Below are 22,431 nucleotides of genomic sequence, written 5' to 3' on the forward strand. Positions count from 1 at the left end.
ATATATATATATATATATATATATGCAACTGTGTAGACTTGCAGAAGAACAGAACACGGTGACTTTGGTGCTGGATTAAATTAAATGTTTTAGGAGGGAAAAAACGTGATTATGTTTTAAATATTGTTGTTGGGTTTACAACTTAAAAATAAAAACAAAAAAACACCAACTGACCCAATATTTTCTGGCACCAACTTCTTTGCCAGCATCAATCAAAATGGGAGGGAGAATCCACAACACCTGAATTATTAACAGCCCCCTCCCCCCCTTCCAGTGCTGCCTATGGCAACAGCAATACTGGTAGGGGGGTGTCAGGGACATTTGAGACGCATTAGCGAAACAGGCAAAGTTACAAAATCCTCCTTAGAGTAGAGCTTAGCACTTAAGGGAGGTAACTAGATACATAAATAGGAGGGTTCACAACACAACTTCAATAAAAATGAAAAACAAAGCTGCTTTTCAGACCACATGGAAAGCAAAAAAGGGATATCATTGTCCAAAAGCTGAGACTAACGGCCAAAGTGGACTCGGAGTATGTGGCCATGTAGAAAAAAATGGCTCAAAGATAGATTAAGATAGATAGTTCTGCTCAATCAATCCAAAGACCAGAACAAGTTGATTAATTGCACTGTAAAGTTCATACTGGATTTACAAAACTGGTACAGTCCACCTTAAAAAGTCTTAAGACAACAGATTTGCAAAGGCAGAGAGAACAAGGTGGAAAATGCATTAAATGTTGATAACGCCAAGTAAACGTGATTTTCTACTTACACTGATGCTGCGTGTTCTTATCTCTGACTGCAGGTGGATGAACTTGTGGTACTTTGGGGATGTATGAAACAAGTGCGTTGACTGCCATAGATTCTCACGGTTTATTACATCAACATGGAGCTGCAGCCACCTGTCTCAGTTTCAAATAACATGGACGACTGAAGTTTGAAATCAAAAACACAAATTTATAACAAAAAGATTTAAATTACATCCATCCTCCAAGTTAGCCACTGATGTTAACATGTAGCAAATTATTTTCTATTTAAATTATATATTAGTATTCCTCTAAATCAATCTTGTGAGGCTACTGTTGTGGTCCAAATGTATCCAATTTCAACCACTTGCCAAAAAGGCCTCACATAATTGTATTTTGCCAGCTATTTGTCAAATTAAATTGGCCACCAAGTTTTCCTCTTCTTACAAAAAGAAATAAGACATTCTTTGGTGAAACAAAAAGGCAGGCATGCATACTTAATGAATGAATCAAAAAGGCAAAGATCACAGCAAAAACAATGATGCAGAGATCCTTACTCACTGGAACTGAAGCATTTCACAGCATACACTTTGACTCTGGTGTCCTACTGACAGAAACTGTTCCACATTCTTACTTTGTGATGTTTGAATTTTAAAATGGATCCTTCCTTTAAAAAAGAAAAAAAAAAGAAAAAAGAAGAAGAAAAAAAAAAGACTTTGAATTTGTGATCACTGTTGAGGACACGCTTAATGGCCCTCTAGCACTATTTGGGTGGAACAATGCCAAACAAGTCATGCATTACCACCACACAAGCAACCTATATTTATGTAAAGGCAAGCCGTCTTAGACAGCAGAGAGCAAAGAATCCCACCAGCTACAGAGCTGGTTCAATTACTTTCTTCAACAACTTATGGCAAGTAGATGGCACATCAACAAACGACTAACTAGATCTGAGTGGGTGGAAGTAAGAAAAAAGGAAAAATGGGAACCTCTCAAATGGCAACTGTTTTTCTACTAACTTATTCTATTTAACCAATTTCTAAGCAGCACCAATTCCAATTTGAAGGTAACATGTGTGACCAGATAGGGAGCAGGAGGGTCAAACAGAGTAGGCTTCCTTGCTACACCCAGTACAAAACGATGCTTTTAAATTTATAAAAACTGGCCAATCACTCCTGAGCATCCCTTAGCTGCTGAAATGGGCTTTCAAACCGGGAAGGCTGGCATCGGTAAACCCTGCACAGTCTCTGAGTGGAAATGACTAGCATTGTTCAAAAGTGTCAGCAGATGTGGATGCAAAACACATTCACACAGAAGCGCACAGCATACTCTTCCTACATCTTCTCTAACGTAAACGGTAGAATTTCGACAGCAGCATTTGCTTCATTGCGAAGTGGCTTTCCGAAAAGTTATTGTCTCTTTTTGTCCTCAGTCGTCAAGATTTTCTCCAAGCTCTCTGATGGGTGTACACCTTTACCTGTGCTGCTGTTGTCACCTTGACCCCCCCCCCTCCCCCACCCCAACCACCCCAACCACCACCCTCTCCATAGTCTCTTGTCTGTCTTGTCTGTTTGACGTCCCCTCAATACTAGTTGTGGCTCACAGCCGACAGAGGCAGAACAGTGTGGGGATGAACACTCCAAACGCCACAAGGATGGGAAACATTAGGCTGCTGTTGTCTGCTGCGTATGGGTTTGGTGTTCGGGGGCCTGACTGGACCCTGTTCTTGGAACCTGCTGGGACTTTTTTCTTCCCACCTTCCTCGCCTCCCTCACTATCCTCCTCTTCTTCCTCCTCTTCCTCTGGCTTCTCCAACCCAGGGTGAGGCTGAAGTTTTGGCACATCTGTCCAGTAAAACAAGCACAAGGGAAGATGGACGATGTTAGACCCTATTCCCATGCAAAAGAATTGGTACACAAATGGATGCATCAAAGCACTTATCTTATAACACTGCTACAACTAAAAATACAACTACTAAACTGTTCTGTACAACTGTACTAAAATGAGTACAACACATGGTTGAGCAAGACTTTGTAATCTACTAAGTATACTGACTTCTTATGCAAAATGCTGCAGGGTATGTTTGCAGTCTCAGAACTCACCTTCTAATGTCCCCTTCATTACATAGAGAGCACAGACCTTGGGGTTGTCATAATAACCCTGAAACACACAAGTGCCAATTGTAAGCAAAAGAACGGTTATTTAATACCATGCAGAGGTGATAAGAAACCTTGGTTCTAACAATGATCCATACTTACATCCCTACTTTCAAGAAAAAACAAATAAATAGTTGCAGCATCCTCATCTATGTAAAGTGTTCAATTTGACAAAAACACAATGAATAAAAGTTGTATTCTTCTTTCGTTTTCTTTCAAATGTATCACACAGTGTGAGAAAAGGATCACCATTTGGTAAAGTTAGATTTCCACTGAACAAATGAACACACCACAGAAAAACCTTTTTGAAGTGCGCCACTGTACAAATCTAGCCTTCAACCAGAGGTTCAACAAAATCCTTCATTTGTCAGAACCCAGGGCTTAAAGGGAATACTAATCACATAGACATAATACTCTATGGCTTGCGTTCCCAAACTTAAAAACAGAATTAAAGGTGATCTCTCTGACTGTGATGTTGTGCTGTATTGGAAGTACTGTAGTGTTGCAAATATGGGTAAACAAGAGTGTCAAACTGATTTTGACAAGACATCGATCTGTGGCAATAACTACACTTTTAGTGTGCGGAATTTAATAAAGTATTCCCAATAGTCATTTATTGCCACGTTTTGCAGCAGGGGAAATTAAACTTAGGCCATCCACCCTTTCTAAAACCTTGCCTCTCCTTACTGCACCCTGACGGTTTGCATCAGTTAAAGAAAAGCCATGCCTTTAGCAACAGAAGTACAGTATCACATGGTGCTGTACTGATTCCAAGAAAGACAAACGGGGCAATTTAACACATCAGGTTGTAGGACCTGTCTAAAAAGTAAAGCATTGATGTTGAATAATGTGAGGCAGAGAAACACTTGGACCAAATGTGCAACACACTTGCTTCTGTGGGCCCATGGCACACAGGATATGCTAGATGTATTACCAGAGAGTAAAATGTGACAAAAGAAAAAAGTGACAGTTACTACGTCATTACAAAGATAGCAATAGCTTAGAGGCCATTTTTATTTGTTTAGGGCGATGGATTCATGGCCCTCACTGCTTATTAAGAGCCTGGCTACAAACTTCAAAGTCTTCCTATCTAAACAGCAGATGTTGTAAATATCAAAATGTCCTTTCCTAAATCACAGTAAACAGTAATCGTGTCTATGAGAAATGGAAACAGAGGCAAGCGACCACTTACTTTGAAGAAGGGGTAAATAGCGGATATAAAACCAGATTCAAAGACAGAAGTTGTTTGCTGAGACCAAGAGAGCAAAGTTAATGTGTTGCACTACATAACTAGTAAACAAATATAATGAAAGGACAACCAGATGTGAGACTGCTGTCAGTCATCTGCACGGCCCACACACACTCCAGCAGGCTGCCAACAGCCCTTTCAGACATGGAGTTCATTATGGAAATATGCTGTCAATTTTACATGTTTATCTTGTGTTGGAATAAGAGTCCCTTTTCTATACAAGTTATGATGGACATTTCCCACAGGGCTCAAGTCTGAAATAAATGTCAAAGGAACAGTTCTACATTTCTGGTAATACTCTTATTTGCAACTAATTAGCTTCAATATATCTCATTTGTTCAATGTACAAAAACTCAAACTAGAAAAATGACAAGCTGTCGTTTTTAGATTAAACAAAAGTATGACGTATTAATTAGTGGGTAGCCGGTTGGCAAATTTAGTTATGGGGCGGTACGCGATCCCGGAAGGCTTGTATCATGTGGACGCACCAATGTTGTTGTCATTACTTAGAATTTATTATTGGGGCGACAGAAACTATGTACTTTAGCTTTGGCAGACAAAAAAGTGGTATCCATCTTTTCATTTGACTTTCAGCAAGACAGAATAATTATATTTCCCAAAATTTGCTTTAAATGTTGTCACTTGATACATTCTTACTGTTACTAAAGTAGTTATTTATGAATACACTACCTTCTATTGAAGTAAAATCGATATAAAGTTACTTATTCTCCCAACCTCTGTCCATCGCACAAATATGTCAAAAGTGAATAAAACAATATTTTATAAAAGAAAATAAATGTAATAACCTGCTAGGGGTGCCCTAAGGGTATGAGTGTTATTCTTATGCATTTATAGAAATGGTGGGTTGAATAAAGTCTTGTCAGAAATTACCTTAATCTTTTATATTAATATTTTTTAAACTCTTGAATAGCTTTTTAAGAAGAAAAAAAATCCACTGTCGTAACGTGACTGACATGGATCACATAGGATGTTTTCAGTTGTGTTTCTCAATTGAAAACAAAAACTATAGACTAAATGACAAAATTAAAAATGTATTACATTTATGATACAAATGTCCATTACTTCATGATATGCTGTGTACCAGAAGACTGACATGACCAGAACCTAACCCAATAAAGTTATCACAGATTAGAGCAGTCCTCCTGTAATTTCTATTGCAGTAGCACACCCTTTCAAATAATCTGTTCCTACATTTTGTTTCACCTCACCAACCTTTTTGAACAGTATCAACAAAACACAAAGAATTTGTCAAAATGCTGTTTATAAGTGTCACGGTAAAGCAAGCAAACTGGCACACCCTTTTGACAGACAAATATGGTATCAAGAAATGTCTCAGTCAATTCAAATAAAAACTGCTCACCTTTACAAACTCCACAGTGAGCTTGCCATTGAAAGTAGACACTTCTCCTTGTACGCTGAGCTTGCCACGTCGAATAGAGAAGGGCACTATCTCATCATGAGCGGTACTGTGACCCACTCGCTCAAAGATATCCAGGTCCTTCACTACCACATGGCCATTTAGACGGACATCAAACACCTAGAAAAATGAATTCGCAAATCAGAAAACCCATTCTCAAATCAGAAAACTCACACACACCTCCCAGGGTACTGACATGCCTTGCTTAATGCATACTGTACAGATGAAAACGACAACTTAATTAAATACACACATACTGCACCATTATACTGCTGATTCAAAAATTCCCATACCTTTTGCTGTGACTGGGCAAAGTAAACTTCTGCATACTTCATAACTAGTATATAGTCTCCTTCCTCACGAATGGGGACATCATATCCAAAAGTGTCCTCATTGTACCGCTCTGTCTGATACAGAATCTGGTCCTCTGGACTGGAGCGCAGTATTGGCAGACGCATCCCGTAATCAGATGCTACAAGAAGAATAGCATCAGGTTCACTGTGCACTTGCTCACAAGACCACATTAATAGCTGCATTTCTGGAAAACTGATCATGTTTAAGCAAAGCACCACATTGTGCGAGCCTTGACCTATTCCTGCACTCAATGAAGTACAGTGCCCTTTTGGCTCAAATGGCAATACCACACTGTGTTGACTCCAACTTGCAATCATAGTATATGTGGCTGTGGCTCTTAGCTGGAGCCAAGAATGACTATAATTTGATCACATCATCACCTGCTTCCGCTACATGCTGAGAGGGGCGGAGCTGTAGTCCTCTATGCTGACTCTTCATAGTTTGTAGTTACTTGCGGAAGCCAGACCATGCATATGTTTTTGCTAAAATGTCTATTCCTCTTAGTGAACAGATTTTAACTTCACAATGTCATTCTCAGTAACACCTTACAGGTGAAGCCCAGCAAGACACTTAACCGCCGTTAACATCGACTCACCTTTGCCAAGTTTCCCTTCCAATGGGTCCTTTTTGAAGTGAATGCCGTGCACGTCTACATGCGATTCACCTCCGGAATTTACAGCCCAGATAACCCGTTCCGCTAGGCTGAGGCCCCCGCCGTCCGCCCAACACTGCTCTGCAAGCAGCGAAAGCACCGCTGCAATCAGACCGGCCACGAGCTGCGCCGTGACCCGCTGCATTGCCACACACAGGCAATGGTCCTAGACACAGACACAGACAGTGTCGGTATTTGCTTGCTTGCAGCATAAACTTGGTTGCTGAACGGAAGCAACCCTTCCACATGTACCATTATACGCATAAGGTTAGCTAGCACAAGGAGCTAGCCAGCTTGTCTTGATGACATGCAACACGATATCTGAGTTAGCCAGCATGCTAACGTTAACAGTAACGTTACAATACCGGTAGCTTGGGCACAAATGCATGCAGAGACACAGAAAACAGTAAAATTATAAACAGATACCCTGGCTTATTGTTAACACATTCATAACATACCGCTTCTGTATTAATTAGGCAAAATAAAAGATAACGAGAAATTAGCAGCGACTAACGCTGGTCGGCTGGGCTAGCTAGCTAACCTACCTGTCTAACCAGAAATACTATGAGAGCCCGGCTGACGTTAATGCAAATGTCTCTCTTACCTTCCCCTTCCACAGATGTCCTGGACCTGTCTTTGCCAATGTGTAAGAGTATATCTGCTAACACAGTCTCACCAGATGCCGAGATACTAAGATAACTTTACGGGGAGCAGATATCAGTTGCTGGTGGCAACAGCCTGCTACACTGACTTTCATTCAATGTGTGCATGCAGACTGCGCTTCCAGCAACAGCGGCTGCCAGTTTGCAGGAGGCGGAGCAGTGGCAGTGCTACCTAACCTTAGATTTCCCATGGCCAATGAGCGGCACATACTCTGTCGAATCACACCCTCCTGTTAAGGTTTCTTGAACCATTAAACACCATATCATATAAAAGGTCAAGCACATCATACTGTAACAATGTACAAATGACGACCATTGTATTACATTTATCAAGAATATCACATGTTATAATAACTCTTGAGGGGTGTACATAGGTGTACCCATGTTCTAACCATCCACTGGTTCTAACCTTGATTGACAGATGTGGGCAGACCGAAGCCCTGTATCTTTTTTACACGTCAAGGGAGGACTTTGTGATTTTCATGGCCTTTCTAAGTTTAGCCACTCAGGCAACAGTCTCAATTTTGCGCCCCCCAGCTAGGCTATAGAACGTTACATTACATGTATGTATACATGACCCCCTCCTATAGACAGAATGGCAGACCTAACGTTAATTATAGTTTAGGTTTATGTTAGTAACGTTACAGAGCTGCTCAGGGCAAGAATCTCACGCAAAGGGGGGTATTTTACAGTTTACATTTTATAGTGTTATAGATTCTAAATGTACTTCCATTATTGATCGTGTGTCTTATATTGTTGTAACAAAGTGCTTTCATTTGGACACCGGTTTAATCATCAATGACGCCAAACCTACAAGAGGGTATTTGTAATAACCGGAATTGAGCCAATACTCACTCTGACAACCAAAGGTAAGATATCTTCAACTTTGTATTTCCTACTTAATTATTTGTGGGTCTGAAGACTATGTTTGATTTTAAATATAGTAGCATTACCTAGGCTATTACACATGTTCTTTAACAAATCTTCACGTCCCCCTTCCGGTATGGTACGGTCCGAGTCTTGGCCAATCACAAGAGTCCAACGCAGCGCGCACACGGTGCACTCAGGAGTTGACCAGAAAGGAATGAATGAAGATAGTTGCTATGGCAACAGCAATACCCCTATGGATGACAGGTGTTTTATGATTTTTTTTTTTTTTATAATTTCTAACCCACCTGATTACACAGCGTTGGTAAACATATGTTGAAATATAGTCTGTCTATTTAAAGAAGCATACACGCAGCCCTAAATTGTTTGCTACAGCTAGTGCTTGAGATTTTTATCAACATTTGTATTTCATTTACAGTAATCTCCTTCAAAATCATGTTTCTACAAAGTAGCCTACTTTGCATAAGCATATGTTTCAATATTTGTTGCTGCTGCCGCTTGCAACAATGTTTCTCCAGAAGGCAAGTGGCCAACAGGCAGCATGTAGTGCAGTTTTATCGTGGGTGTTGTTGTGCCTGCAGCAATCGCCTCTATTCTTTCCTCGTGAAATGTAATTCTTGCACTGAGCATTTTAGTTTTTTTTATGTGGTCATTTTAACTGTTTTGCTTTCCTTTACTATGGTGTTCATGTGTTGCCAAATAGTTTTAGCTGGAGCATAACAGTGAAATAAAGTCACTGCAGTTGCTTGGTATGTAAAGTATGCAAATAGGCCTACTGCATGTCACTGCTTCCCAAATAAAGCAAGGGATCTCTTTATAGTAGCCTACATTTTATCCATAGGGTGTAACTAGCTGATTTGTCTTTAGTAATATAACAAATTAATAGGCTATGTTTGTATTATAAAAAATGAAAGCAAAATTAGTCAAAGGTCACACAGGGACACAAGGCAGTTATTTACAGTGATATATTTCATTTGTTAATAACAACACTAAAAACCCTTTTCTACTATATTGCACCTGTGTTTTCTTTGGCAACATTATCACAGAAAAAGGTACTCAAATGTAAACACCTTTTTATTTTTATTTTTCTACAGTTAACTTGGCGAAATATTTTGTTTACTTTGTTAGACAAAAATGCAAATGTGCATACTGAATTTAATAAATTTCTCTCTTTGGCATGCATAAAAATTGCTTTGACAACACAGATGTGTGGAACAGTACCACAACTACAATCTTATTGATACTGACATACAGTTAAAGGTACAACATAATCACATCCACTGTAAACACAGTTCAAATATGTCATTCCTACTGTAAGATTGCAGACAGTGTAATATGGACTTTTAAAAACAGACATTACTAGTTCCCAAAGCTAGATGAAAGACTTTAGGAATTCAAACTTGTGAGCATTAAAATACATTTGATGCTGCAAACCAGAGCGGTGCATCTTTGAAAATAGTGTTTCACCTGCTCTTGATCTAAGACTCTAGTGAGAAAAAATTATGTATTCTGAGTGCTGTTTCTCATTATTCTCATTAATATCAGAAATCTGCTTCTCAGTTGCATGTAGTTGTCATGCAATGATGCTTTTATAGGCTAGGACTCGACTGGCACAGTGAAAAACCACAGATGGTCACACAGTTACAATACAGATGTCATATTGCCACATGGGTTCCTGGGTGGAGCACCAATGTCACACAAAAAGTATTCAACTCCACTATCTCTGATACAACAAATACTGCGTGAAAACATACTGAAATGTTCAACAGTGCTGTGATCTTTTACATCCGGATTTTGTTGTACATCAATGAGAGATTTCTTTCTTTACCACATAGAAGACGAGACAAGACACCAGCAATCTATCGACACAGGAAGTTATTTTTTGTGAGAATTGAAGTGCAAAAACACAGGTTGGACAATCATAGGCTAGGCTACAGCAAATTACGCCTCAGTTAAACTGAGACTCTTCAGGAAGAACACTTATTGATTGAAATTGTGAGGTGACTCCTCACTCTGTAACATTCAAGGAGTTTTGATTCCAGTGTCATTCAGATTTGGATGGCTCAGAGACCTTAGCATGTCCTCTGGTGTACTTGGTCAAGTATAGAGAAGGACATAGCTTCACATTCAGGACTGATCATTTTATGATCTTAGCGAGACATCATTCGTACAAACTCTGTGAAGAGAGAGGAGGAGAATGACAATATGAAAGAGTTACAAAGAACTGTACAGCATGCCTTAAACGAACATGCCACTGTTTGTTGAAATAGGGCTTATCACGTTCTCCCCTAGCTGTAGATAGGTGGGCTAACACATTTTTTATTTCAGTGAATGCTTAGCCTGGTGCAACACCGCCGTTAGTTAGCGCTGCCGGTGTTGCATTGGACTAAAACAATGAATACACTGAGACAAAAAATGTGTTGGCGCACCTATCTACAGCTGGGGGAGACCGTGATAATCCCTATTTCGACAAACGGTGGCGTGTTCCTTTAAAGGGACTCTTCACCCCAAAATCAAAGATACACATTTTTCTCTTACCTGTAGTGCTATTAATCAATCTAGATGTTTTCTCTCCAATATAATGGAACTAGATGGTATTTGGCTTGTGGTGCTCAAAACGCCAAAAAATATACTTTTAGAAACTCAACTCAACTACATTTTAGAAACTCAATGGCAATGCCTCTTTCCCAGAAATCATGGCCTGGTTACTCAAGATAATCCACAGATCTGGTTGTAAGCAGTTTCATGTAGGAACTATTATCTTTCTGCCGAACTACACCCACCAACCGCATCACTGTGCAGAAGGAAGCCTGCTGCTAATGGACGAGAGTCTTGTGCTTGTGACAGCGCAAAATGTAAACATTAATGACATCCTCCTCGGCTAAGACGTAGCGTTTGCTAGCTCAGGTGAGCTAGCAGTACGCGTGAACTACAGTTATAGCTCAGTGACCAGACAAATGACAAATAACAAGCCTCCCGTCCACGAGTACACTTCATTCTGCACGGTGATAAAAGTGGTGTAATTTGGTAAACAGACAATAGTTCCTAGGTGAATCTTCTCAAAACCAGGTCTGTAGATTATCTTGAGTAACCGCCATCTAGTTCCATTATATTGGAGAGAAGGCAGACATCTCTATGACCTATATCTCCAACACTGGGCAACTGATGCAAAAACAATCTAGATTGAGTAATAGCACTAAAGTTAAGGCAAGGCAAGGCAGCTTTATTTGCATAGCACATTTCCGCAACAGGACAATTCAAGGTGCTTTTAAAAGGACGAAATATGCATTTTGCCTTTAAATGAACAGTTTGTTAAGGGTGATTTACCTTCAAAGTCAACAAGGCCATCACCATTCAGGTCAACATCCCTCAGGATATCTTCTACTTCCTTTAAACCCACCTGGGGAAAACATGGTTGGCAGCAGTTACACAGTGGGTCTTCATTCAAGAACGTTTTTCTGTTCTCCTATCTGATCCAACGCTTACCTGTTGGCCCAACAACTTCCTCATTGCATCTCTGAGCTCAGATGTGCTTATGGCCCCATCCCCATTAGTGTCAAACTGATGACAATAAGCAGAAAACAACATTAAAAATGGAAAAGTAAATGGTAAAAAAAAATCTCACAACACTTAAATCAGGAGACGCTTACCTCTCTAAATGCGTCTTTTAGCTCTTTTATTCCAATCATGTCTGCAGTTTCGGCGAGGAGTTTTGGGCCCATCAGCTCTACAAAGTCCTCAAAATCAACATGACCTCCCACTTGAGAAAAAAAAGGATTTTGCCACAGAGTTTCAAACCACAATACAAGGTTAGAATATGACATGCATGACACATAAATACACAAGTTAAGTCCTCACAGTTCATGTTTATCTGTTGACTCAGTTCAATCAGCTCCATTTCAGTAGGCATGTATCCCATGGTTCTCATGCAGTTCCCTAGGTCTTTACAGCTGATGAAACCGTCCTTGTTCTTGTCAAACTCTTTGAAAGCGTCTCGCAACTCTGTTCAGCAACAAGAGAAATATTATTAGCAATTTAAATTATATGTTATTTTGCAAATATAAACACTACATGTAATGTTCAAATTTGTCCTTTCATTCCATTTTGCTTTTATGTTTGTTCTGTAAAGCACTTTGCCATTAAATCATTTTATAAAATATATTTTGTCCGACTGGTTAACACAGGGGTCTGCAACCTGCGGTTCTGAAACCTGTGCTGCTCTCCACTGGATTCCTATTGCTTTGACAAAAATTTTAATGGAAATGAATAACGGTTATTTAATAATATTTTAAATTTAAAATGGCTCTTTTGATAGTAAAGGTTGTTGACCCCTGGCTTAACATCAGTAAAGAGACATATAACATTAAAGAAATATAAACTTACCATCCATTTCCTCTGGCCGCAGCTCTCTGTCCTATTAAGAAATGACATTTAATCATTGTGACAAAACCAAAAGCAGTCATCATGATAACACATCATAACAAACACAACTCGTCTGTGTATGAGCTACATTCAAACATACCACTGACAGCGCTGTGACTCGAGTGATGCCCAAACCTAAACCAGCCATCTTCTCCATAACAACCCTCAGCTTTCTTGTGAACCTCAACTTAAAGATGTCAAACGGTAAAAGATGTTAGACTGAAAGTATCTCACATCTTGATGACAAATCTTCCGAGTATAAATAGGCTTGATCCCTATAAAACATGACTGGGAACCATAACCCTTCGAGTTCCCAGAAGAATGTGACTGTTTCTGTTTTTTTCCCCCAGTGCTTGCTTACAATGAATGCAACCTTTAAAGGGCAGAGAGAGAGGCAGACATATCCCAGAGCCTTCAGGGGTTAACAGCAGGAGCAGTGAGAAGTCTAAACACAACACTGAGTGTTGACGTCAGGCCAAAAGAACTGTCTAACCGGAACCACTGAAATAAAAAACACAGGAGGCAGATGAGCCCATGGATGCTCATCTAGCCAATCCAACTTATATGCGTCATCAGAGCTTTATCTGTGACTCCATCACTGACGGTTCATCAACCATCATCTCTTACACTGGCATGACTCAAAACTCCCTTACTATGCTGTTTTCATTGAGACTAAGACTTGAGTACAATAATAATTAATATACATTTTTATACTGTATAATGTATATACCTGAGCATACATGCAAATCTGAGCATACATGCACCTATACATGCACAAATGTAGAGATGTCAGAGTGAGGGGGCTGAGACTGCTGCACAGGCGTCCTGAGCAATTGAAGTAAGTTCGGTGCCTTGCTCAAGAGCACATTTGCAGTGCCCAGGAGGTGAACTGGCACCTCACAGTTCCACACTCTTTACGGGGACCAGTGACCCTCTGGTTTCCAACCAAGCTCCCAATGGACGGAGCTGTAACTACCACCCTTAAAATTCAGGCCACTCAGTCTTTTCATGCAACAATCACTTGCCATCACTTGATTGTTTGATCAGTAACCATGTAATAGTGTAGCCAAGGCAATATATGAGCTGTGCAGAGGGGGTTGTAACTGAGTAACAGGAAGTTGTTCTGACAGGAAACCACGTTTATTCACTTTCTCGCTGACAGATAAGAACAGTGACACCACTCTTGGGTCTGCAAGGTAAACATGAAGTTTCAGCCAGCCGTTAGCTTAGCCTAGCACACAGAGTGGAAACAGGGGAACACCTCCTATTTCTGTCTGAAGGCAAAAAAATCCACCTATCAGCATCTCTAAAACACATATTTAGATTTTTATACAGGTTTTTGAACGTCCGTAACTTTCAAGCCATTGTCATATGAGTTGATACAAAGCTTATTAAGCCTATTAGCTCCACAAAACTATTTCTCAGTATGACTCTCAGTATGGCTATGTTAACAAGATGGTGTTGTCCGAGAGTGTCCATCATGTTTTTTTTAATCATCTCCTTTATTTGATGGCTACTAGCAACTGTGTGAAGGAGGGATGGGTGGGGGGAATCAATGAAGGCTTGCATCATGTGGATTCTTCAACAGTGTTGTTGTCATTACTTGGTGTTCCTCATGAGGACAAAATAAACTACGCACTATAGCTTTAACAGCATCTGACCAAAAAAAAGTGGTCATAAAATTCTCTTTAAACCACATTGTCGTTTTTACACTTTACTTTTTGTATGGATTAGACAAACAAGATGTAACGTGTAGGCTATAGACAGAGCTTGTTACCTTTGGACAGAGACAAGCTAGCAGTTTACTGTTGCCTAGCAGTTTGCTGTTGCCTAGCAGTTTGCTGTTGCCCCTGTTTCTACCCTTGGCGCTAAGGTAAGCTAAGCTAACTGGCTGCTGGCTTCAGCTACATATTTACCTGTTAGACATAAAAGTGCTTTCAGTCATGGAGGAAGCCCATTTCAGCCAATGTGATTAAAAAAAGATCCAGTAGGTCATTGTAATGATAAACCTTCTCAAAATAATGAATGAATTATCTCATAATAATAATGACTTGGTATCGCAAAATAAGAAACCCTTTAAAATTATGACTTAGTACAAAATTACTTAGTGTCTCAAAATAATAAGTTTTCAGAAAGTTTGTAATTATTTTAAAATGCTACATTATTATTTTTGAAAAGTTTTTCATTATAATGTCTTGCAAGATCCTTCTTTTGTCATCACAAGTCTAAGATTTTATCTTATTTTTTTATTTTATTTTACAGGCAGAAATGGGCTTCCATTCAATCTTCTTATCTAAATAATGGCAAGAAAGCAAATAAGGCATTGCATGAATGCACAAGCTCCTAAACCCGCCTGTTGACATTTGTGAGCTTTCAGTCTAAGTCATTTTCCAAACCTGTGTGTTCCCTATGGACAGCTGGCAAGATACCAGACAAAAGCAGCAGGAGTGGAAATAGTACAATATTATGATAAAAAATAATTGAACAGCCTAGCAGTGATAATTGTTGTGGCAGCTTGTTTGGTAATGATAGAAATACTTTCCAGGTCAAATATAATGCTGGTGTAAATACAGACAGATATGGAAGCAAATATGTGGTGTGCAGACTTACGTACAGCCTGCCTGCACGTGGCCATGCCTTTACTCAGGAAGACACAGGTTTGCAACCGTATGTTGCTCACGAGAACGCAGTTTTGTGTCACGGAAACAATGGACTCTTGATAAGGCCCAAGATACCCTGCCTGGCCCATCTCCTCACAGGACAGCACCCCTCTGAATCTCCTCTCAGCATCCTGGAGCGTCTTTCCAGAGCGGTGCAGAGACAGTGTTAGAAGGCTTCAAAGCACAATGCAATGAAGACACAAGTTGAGAGAGGATATGTGAGTCAATATAAACTCTCAATAATTTGAGGCAACAGAATAAATTTGGACAGAGGTGTACTTCTCCGTAAAAGTATTGTGTGTTCGCGTGCTTACATATGAGAGAGAAACTTTTGAAATATGACAACATGACAAAGGCAAAATGCATCATTAAAAAAGCATGTTGCCAACTTTCCACTCATCATTCATAACAGTTTACTTGCCACGTTGTAGGGACTGGCACTTCCCACCTATACACTGTCACAGGAACAGTAAACAGCAGAGAAAAGACGAGCTAAAGCACAGGGGAACAGGCTAATGTTACCGCCAAAGACATTAGAACGCATTTTCTTTTGTGGGACATGCAGCCTTTTTTTTAATTAGAAAATGGTTCCTGTTGCACATCAAAGATCTGCAACAAACAAAGTCTGAAGCCATAAATCTAACATGTTTCACAAAATGCGCTCGAAAGCCAACTACAAGCAGAGCCGTTTCAGAGTAGTTTCAAATCATAAAGTTATTTCCACCACAAACAATGGGATATTAAAACTCCAAAATCTAAAATAATCATGACATGTGTAAAGATGTCCTGAAAAACACACATACAAATAAAGACCTTTTGAAATCTTTTAGGATTTTTGCAGCTGTTTGGGTAAAAAGAACAATTGCAACATCACACAGCTATGAAAAATATCTGAGGATACCACACTATTGTCCAGTTTCATTTCCCTTTCAAATGCACCACAAAATCCACCAAACAATATGTGAAAGACAGGGTTTAATATTTCCCCACACTGAAAACATTCCTACCGTTCTCAGAGGCCAGTGTAAGCAGTTTCCCATACTAAAAGAAAAAAGAGGCACTAAAACGGAGCATGAGGACCTTTTCTCTGTTAAGTTTGCAGTTTGGATTCTAAGAGGAGTGCAAACTCTGGTTACAGCAAGACCCATGAAGACGGGTGCTAATCTACAGCTAGTTGAAAAAACAATGAACTGAATGGTACTGCACTGGAGTAAGTGAATGATGTAGCATTAGTATGAGCAGCCAATGATAACTGTAAGGGTGAGAGAGAGAGAGAGAGAGAGAGAGAGAGAGAGAGAGAGAGAGAGAAGAAAATTAGTGTGGGTGAGAAACTAAATGAGAGAGAGGGAAGTGATCCAAGGAGGGAAACAGAATTATGCCTATTAAAGGAAAAGAAGGTGCTCCACTGTGAGATAATTTACCCATCTGTCACACTGACCAAACTTTTGTAGATATCTGTGAACAACACCGACAATTCAACACAGATTCACAGATCCCCCAACAAAATAATAAGGGGTGTCAGCTTTCCTGCAGGAACATATAGTATTGCAAGCAAATGAGCTTTGCACAAGGGTCACATGTACTATTGTGAGATAGTTGGTATTTGTAGGTTGTGAAAATCTGTACCGGGCAACTTTACAAGAACACTCTGTAATGGCCTATTTACAGTCTCTTCACCTGCACTCTCGCTCTCAATGGTGGAAGAAATACTCATATTCTTTACTTGAAAGTACTAATACCACACTGTAAAAATACTCTGTTTCAAGTAAATGTTATAGTATGTAAATGTAATCAGGAAAATGTAAGAAAGTATAAAAAGTAAAAATACTCAATGCAGAAAAATCCTCACATTTAAAAACGGTTCTGTCAATAAACTACAGTGAGGGATTAATTGGCTAATCATTTCCGCTGTACTTGTATTTTTGGGTAGTTTAATTTGTAATAAAACACGATTTTTGTGTTTTGTGTGCACAAAAAGTACACACACACACACATATATATATATATATATATATATATATATATAATATATGTATATATAATATTTCTCTATAAAATGTAGTGGAATAGAAGTAGAAAGTGGCATGAAAAGAAACCTCAAATTTGTATTCAATTACAGTACTTCAGTAAATGTAATTAGTTACATTCCACCACTGCACACTCTCAAGCGCCAGTGAAATGTATCAGTTTGAGATTGTATTTGAACCCAAAAATTGTACTTTACATTTATGCATGTGCCTTTTGTTTTACGCGCCTTACAAAGACATGGTCACTCTGACCTACGGTAGCCCCATGGGACCAAAGAGAAACACATAAAGGCTGTGAGAAGAATACAATTGTTGTATAGTCCATCTGTTAGCATGAAATACATGTAATGTGTGTGTATTTATATATGTGAATATATATATATATATATATATATATATATATATATATATATATATATATATATATATATATATATATATATATATATATATATATATATATATATATATATATATATATATATATATATATATATATATATGTATGTGTGTGTGTGTGAGTGTCTCTGCACAGAACATTAGTGAGGATAGTATTTCCTTTCTGGCTTGTCGAAATGTCTAAAAAAAGCTCTTACACTGTGCATTGTACATAATAAATGCCAAATATCGCGTGTATCTCACACACTATGCCTTACATCTCTGTCCATCATTGAACTCTTCAGCAGTCACATCCAAGGTCTTTTTGAGGTCACGTTAATATTTTCACAGAGCTGCTGTAAGTACAAAGAAGATCTTTATCCCAAAGCCCCAATGGATGATCTCTGTGTTGCCATTTTGAGCCTATTTTAAGGTTGAGAGTTTTCCTAATTTTAAATCACCTCCTGATTCTAGATCTGATTAAAATCCAAACACCCTATATGGCATGAACAAAACTCTGACTTCTGAGGAAGAGACGAGGACAATTCCCTCCATAAACAATGTGCTATCAGACTATAGCTTTGTGAGCCACAATGATGTAAAATCCGACCACTGATCCAAGCATATTAGACTGAGCTCTTTTCTTTTGTGTGAATAGAGTTGAGGCTCAACATAGATCCTCAACCACCATCAGAAACCTCAAAGTGATTTCCTTCAAACACAACACAATCATCACAGTGATCCTGATTGAATGACACAGGAACATGAATATATATCTTTGTCTTTCACCCAATACACATCCGCACATCAAAGATGTCCACCTCTCCATACAAGTGCAATTAATCTGCCCCAGCACATCTGCTTCAATAAAAAGCCCAGCCTATTTCTGTTGGAGGTGGTGCGGTATTTACAAATGACATAAGAAATGCATGTGTGGAGGAAGCTTTTCCCTGCCCAGTCTGTCCAGTAATGACATGTTTTTGCAGACTGCAGCGCAGAGCACATTAGCTATATTGATTGTAAATAGGACGTCATTGTGGCCAGAAGACACACTTAACCACTTCATATCTGTGTGCTCTTTGGTAGAAATACTAATAACATAGCTATTTTCTGCATGGCAAGCCTACCAGAATTGAAAACATTTTATTTTTAGTTGAAGCCAGCAGAGTGTCCTTCATTCAAATTGGTTAACTGGTAATTATACATTGGTGAGCTTTTTATTAGAATAGACATAAATTAATTAATTATTTTACATAAATTAAGATTTGGGTTTGGGGTGTCACAGTAGGCTACCCCTGCACTTCACACACTAAAACTCTATCGGCTATTTATCCTATTTTCTGGAAGCAATTTAATTCAGACAAAGACTGTAAAGCAACTGGCTGATCCATTAATTTCCCTGTATTTTAGGGCCTTACCTGCCCAAACAGTGAATTGAGGATGGTGCGTAAATTGATTTCGGATGCAGAAGAAGCAGCACTGGACCTCCGGGAGCGGCGAGACGACCTGCTGGACATCGGGACCGGGGAGCAGGAGGACGGGGATGGACTGCTGACCTTACCGCCACTGTTAGTCAAACGGAGCCCTTTATGGTCCCTCGGCTCACAGAGAGGAGCCCTGTCGTCGTTGCTGTCCGACAGAGAGGGCACCCTGGGAACCGGGCGGGTGTGCGTGTGCGTGTGACAGCGGCGGGGATGCTCCGGTTCAGGCGGTCCTGCTGCTGCTGCCGCCGGTGGACGGTCCTCCCGGTTGTGCTTCCTGCGGTGGTGGTGCCGGTGTGCGGGCTTAGTGGATGACCTGCAGCGTTCCCTCACACCTCGGCCCGCCTCGCCGTTTGGCTCTGGCGGGTCGGGAACTTGGCTGTGGGGGGCATGTGACTTACACTTGCCCCGAGTGGCTGCATCATTGCTACCGCTGTCCGGGCTGCCGACGAGGGAGGGATGGCACAGAGGTCTCCGGGCACTGATGTCGCACTCGGCCGACCAGAAGGACTCCTCGGCTTTGCTGCTGCTGTGGAGTGCGGTGGGACGGTGGTGATGCTGATGCTGATGCTGATGCTGATGCTGATGCTGGTGCTGATGCTGATGCTGATGCTGACTTCTCCGGCTTGTTTCTGCTGGGCGTTCAGGGAGGTGTGTCGGTCTCCTCGCCGCAGAGGAGGATTTCAGTAAAGAGGTCGTGGATTCAGATTTAGGAAAAGAGGAGCTCATTGTTGCGGATCTGTTCTATTCTGTCTCGGTGGGTTGATCATCGACATCATACACCGTTTTCTCTCCATTGTTGTCCCATATTAGCACATAACAGAGCCTGCCCGCGTGAAGTTATGCTACCTTGGAGCGCGCGCGCATGTAGACAGCTGAATAGAAGGGGACACACGTCGCAGCAGAGCGCGTCACCTTTTCATTGATGGGAATGCTGGTCTCGGCATCGTGGCAATGACGTGGGTGTGGACAGTAGTAAGATATAGCCTTCCAGTGGTCGGCAAACTTTTCAATGACAAAGATAGACCAAATAGGTGAACATTTTTGCCTACCTTTCCCTGATAGCCTATGCAAATTTGCTTCATAACCATAATACAATAAGCCTATGCAAAATTAAACTGACAAAATCATTTTGGGTGTAGACACAACATCCATAAAAACAATTGAATCGGCTACAGCCCCTGCAACACTAACAACCTTGGGAAGCCATTGCTGAATTTCTGTTCGAACAGTGGCAGCAAAGTGTTAACTCAGCTCTATTTTTGCTATGTCAGTTGTTTTGTGTTGTGTAAGACTGCACTTTTTTCTGACGTTTTTGTCCTTTCCAGTGGACAATATGTTATTGACACCATATTGTATCCATCCAGGGCCAGATGAACCTGCTGTGGGGCCTGGGGGGGAAACTGAGCCATGGGTCCCCATTGAGACCCCCAACACAACCAACCAGCAATTCTACACTGAGATGACTCCTGCACAAGGCTTGCTGTGGGTTAGTTTGTGATCATTTCTTAAATACAAATTAGTTTAAGGAGTTGCACCACGTAAGCAAAATTTTAAAAGAAATGTGAATGTTGATTTTGACACAGGGTCTTCTCTATAAGTCAGAGTTCAAAAGTGGCTAAAATGCAGGAGCCACCTAATGGCCCTTTCCATTTCAGTTTTTAGTTGTACTTTAGTGGTGCACACATTATATGGTTTAACGTGGTTTTCTCTTACCAGTGTAATGCTGTATGTACTTTTTCCACAGCAATCCCAACCAATCGGTCCTTAAACGTAGATAGTAAATGCCGTAAACAAATTCTTTGTAAATCTCTATAATCAATCCCCAAAAGGACCAAGCAGGCCTGCCTAGTTCCACAATCCAAATTTCTTCAAAACTTGCCATTTTCTTCTTCTTATTTTTTTTTAAGATCGTTGTTTGGGGCTTTTTCTCCCTTTATTTGAGTGACAGTGGATAGACAGGTTAATTTGGGAGAGAGATGGGGGATGACACACAGCAAAGGACCGTAGGTCTGACTCAAACCCGGGCTGCTGCAAAGGCCTCAGCCTACATGGGGTGCACGGTCTTACTGGGTGAGCTAGAGGTCGCCCCAAAAACTTGCCATTTTCAGCGTGCAAGTTTTTGTTGTTTCCCAAAGAGAACGGAGTTCGAGAACGGCAACACACAGAGAGTGGACGGTGAGGGACAAGGCAATTATCCAAATATACCTTCGTTGATCCAGATGAACTTAACTTAACCTGAAGATTCTAAGCTTCATCATTTGTTGCATGGCTGTTTTATTTCATGACATTTTACAGGTGTTTGAACGGTTTTGTCTACTGTATGTAAATTTTGTAGTTGTACTGGTTCTCTGCATTTGAATGAAATTAAAGTCAAATGAAACTATTCTTTACTTTGTCAGGGGCACTGAGGAACCCATCAGCGACACCTAGAGGTTCTTGGACTCCAACATATCTAATCATTTCACTGCCTCTCACATACATTACATCTCTATGCCCATGCACATCTTATTTCAATTCTACGAGTTAGTGATGTAAGTGTATATTGCTCAAATGATAATCCTTGCGCATAAACATGCTACAGTATCCTAATACTACACTGAGCAGTATTGTAACAATAACTACTTTAGCTTACTTTAATAATTCAAGAGATGTGACATTAAAAAAATAAGTCCTGTGCCCATAAATCTGCAGCTTATGAATAAAAGCAATGAGGGCTTTCAAAATACGTTATCCGTGTTATTATTGGCATCCACCTCACATTAGCATGTGCCTCCATTCACCAAAGCTACAGGCTTCCAGATGTAGCAACACCTGTGTACCTTTAGATAAACTCCAATATGATCAGAAGGGGTGGCTTTTCCAAGTGGAGGATATTGACTTCTTTTTTAGACTGTGGATGCAGATGTAAGGCCAAATATCAACCCCTATAAATATTTTGAACTCAAATGTATGAGTAATGTAGACACGTCTGTTTTGAATTGAACATGATGTTTATTATTGCCTCAGCATTTTAGTACTTCTGGCTTCATATCCTCCAGAAGCATGGCAGGTCTGACAAGAAATAACCACTGAGGAAACAGAGCAATCATTGCAAGCCTACGCCTGCCATTATAGAATAGGCATCTAGCTTTTTTGTCCCCTTGCTTTATATCACAGAGTGAATTATCAATACCGAAGTGGCAGTTCTACAGACGACTTCATTCTTCTCTGAACCATTCAGTTTGTTTCAATCAGCATTTGAGATTCAGTGTGAAAGCTCTGTGCGATGCAGTAGTTTAATTAGTGGAGTGGTTGATTCAGCACAATGGACTCAAGA

The 22,431-nt window shown here is 40.1% G+C and overlaps 2 protein-coding genes and 1 long non-coding RNA gene across 6 annotated transcripts in view; 1 reads left to right on the top strand and 2 right to left on the bottom strand.

Moving 5' to 3' along the window:
- mlec (malectin) overlaps positions 1-7,461 on the bottom strand; it is an 8,502-nt gene extending 1,041 nt beyond the window's left edge. The window contains exons 1-6 of the mRNA XM_032516839.1: positions 7,199-7,461; positions 6,538-6,760; positions 5,882-6,060; positions 5,532-5,708; positions 2,848-2,905; positions 1-2,589 (exon numbers count right to left, since the gene is read on the bottom strand). The exon at positions 1-2,589 is cut by the window's left edge and continues 1,041 nt beyond it. Of these exons, the coding sequence (XP_032372730.1) occupies positions 2,345-2,589; positions 2,848-2,905; positions 5,532-5,708; positions 5,882-6,060; positions 6,538-6,739 (861 nt within the window). The 5' untranslated portion in view covers positions 6,740-6,760; positions 7,199-7,461 and the 3' untranslated portion in view covers positions 1-2,344. The remainder of the gene's footprint in view (positions 2,590-2,847; positions 2,906-5,531; positions 5,709-5,881; positions 6,061-6,537; positions 6,761-7,198) is intronic.
- Positions 7,462-9,704: 2,243 nt separating this feature from the next.
- On the bottom strand, positions 9,705-20,065 carry cabp1a (calcium binding protein 1a). 4 transcript variants are annotated; one of them, XM_032516831.1, is made up of 8 exons: positions 16,234-16,489; positions 15,181-15,366; positions 12,528-12,558; positions 12,003-12,146; positions 11,795-11,904; positions 11,631-11,705; positions 11,472-11,544; positions 9,705-10,320 (listed from the first exon to the last, which is right to left on the bottom strand). In XM_032516831.1, the coding sequence occupies exons 1-8, from the start codon at positions 16,372-16,374 to the stop codon at positions 10,295-10,297; spliced, it is 786 nt and encodes a 261-aa protein (XP_032372722.1). In that variant the 5' UTR covers positions 16,375-16,489; the 3' UTR covers positions 9,705-10,294. The 4 variants fall into 4 exon arrangements, with proteins under 4 accessions (XP_032372722.1, XP_032372721.1, XP_032372724.1 ...); XM_032516830.1 differs by lacking the exons at positions 15,181-15,366; positions 16,234-16,489 and adding an exon at positions 19,050-20,065; XM_032516833.1 differs by lacking the exon at positions 15,181-15,366 and having other exon boundaries at positions 16,234-16,477.
- Positions 19,666-22,354, top strand: LOC116690092 (uncharacterized). The gene is made up of 3 exons (XR_004332164.1): positions 19,666-19,869; positions 20,480-20,597; positions 21,515-22,354. It is a non-coding gene; the product is annotated as an uncharacterized LOC116690092 (long non-coding RNA).
- Positions 22,355-22,431: the final 77 nt, after the last annotated feature.

This window comes from Etheostoma spectabile, chromosome 5 (genome assembly GCF_008692095.1).
Source record: "Etheostoma spectabile isolate EspeVRDwgs_2016 chromosome 5, UIUC_Espe_1.0, whole genome shotgun sequence".
Classification (NCBI taxonomy): Eukaryota; Metazoa; Chordata; class Actinopteri; order Perciformes; family Percidae; genus Etheostoma; species Etheostoma spectabile.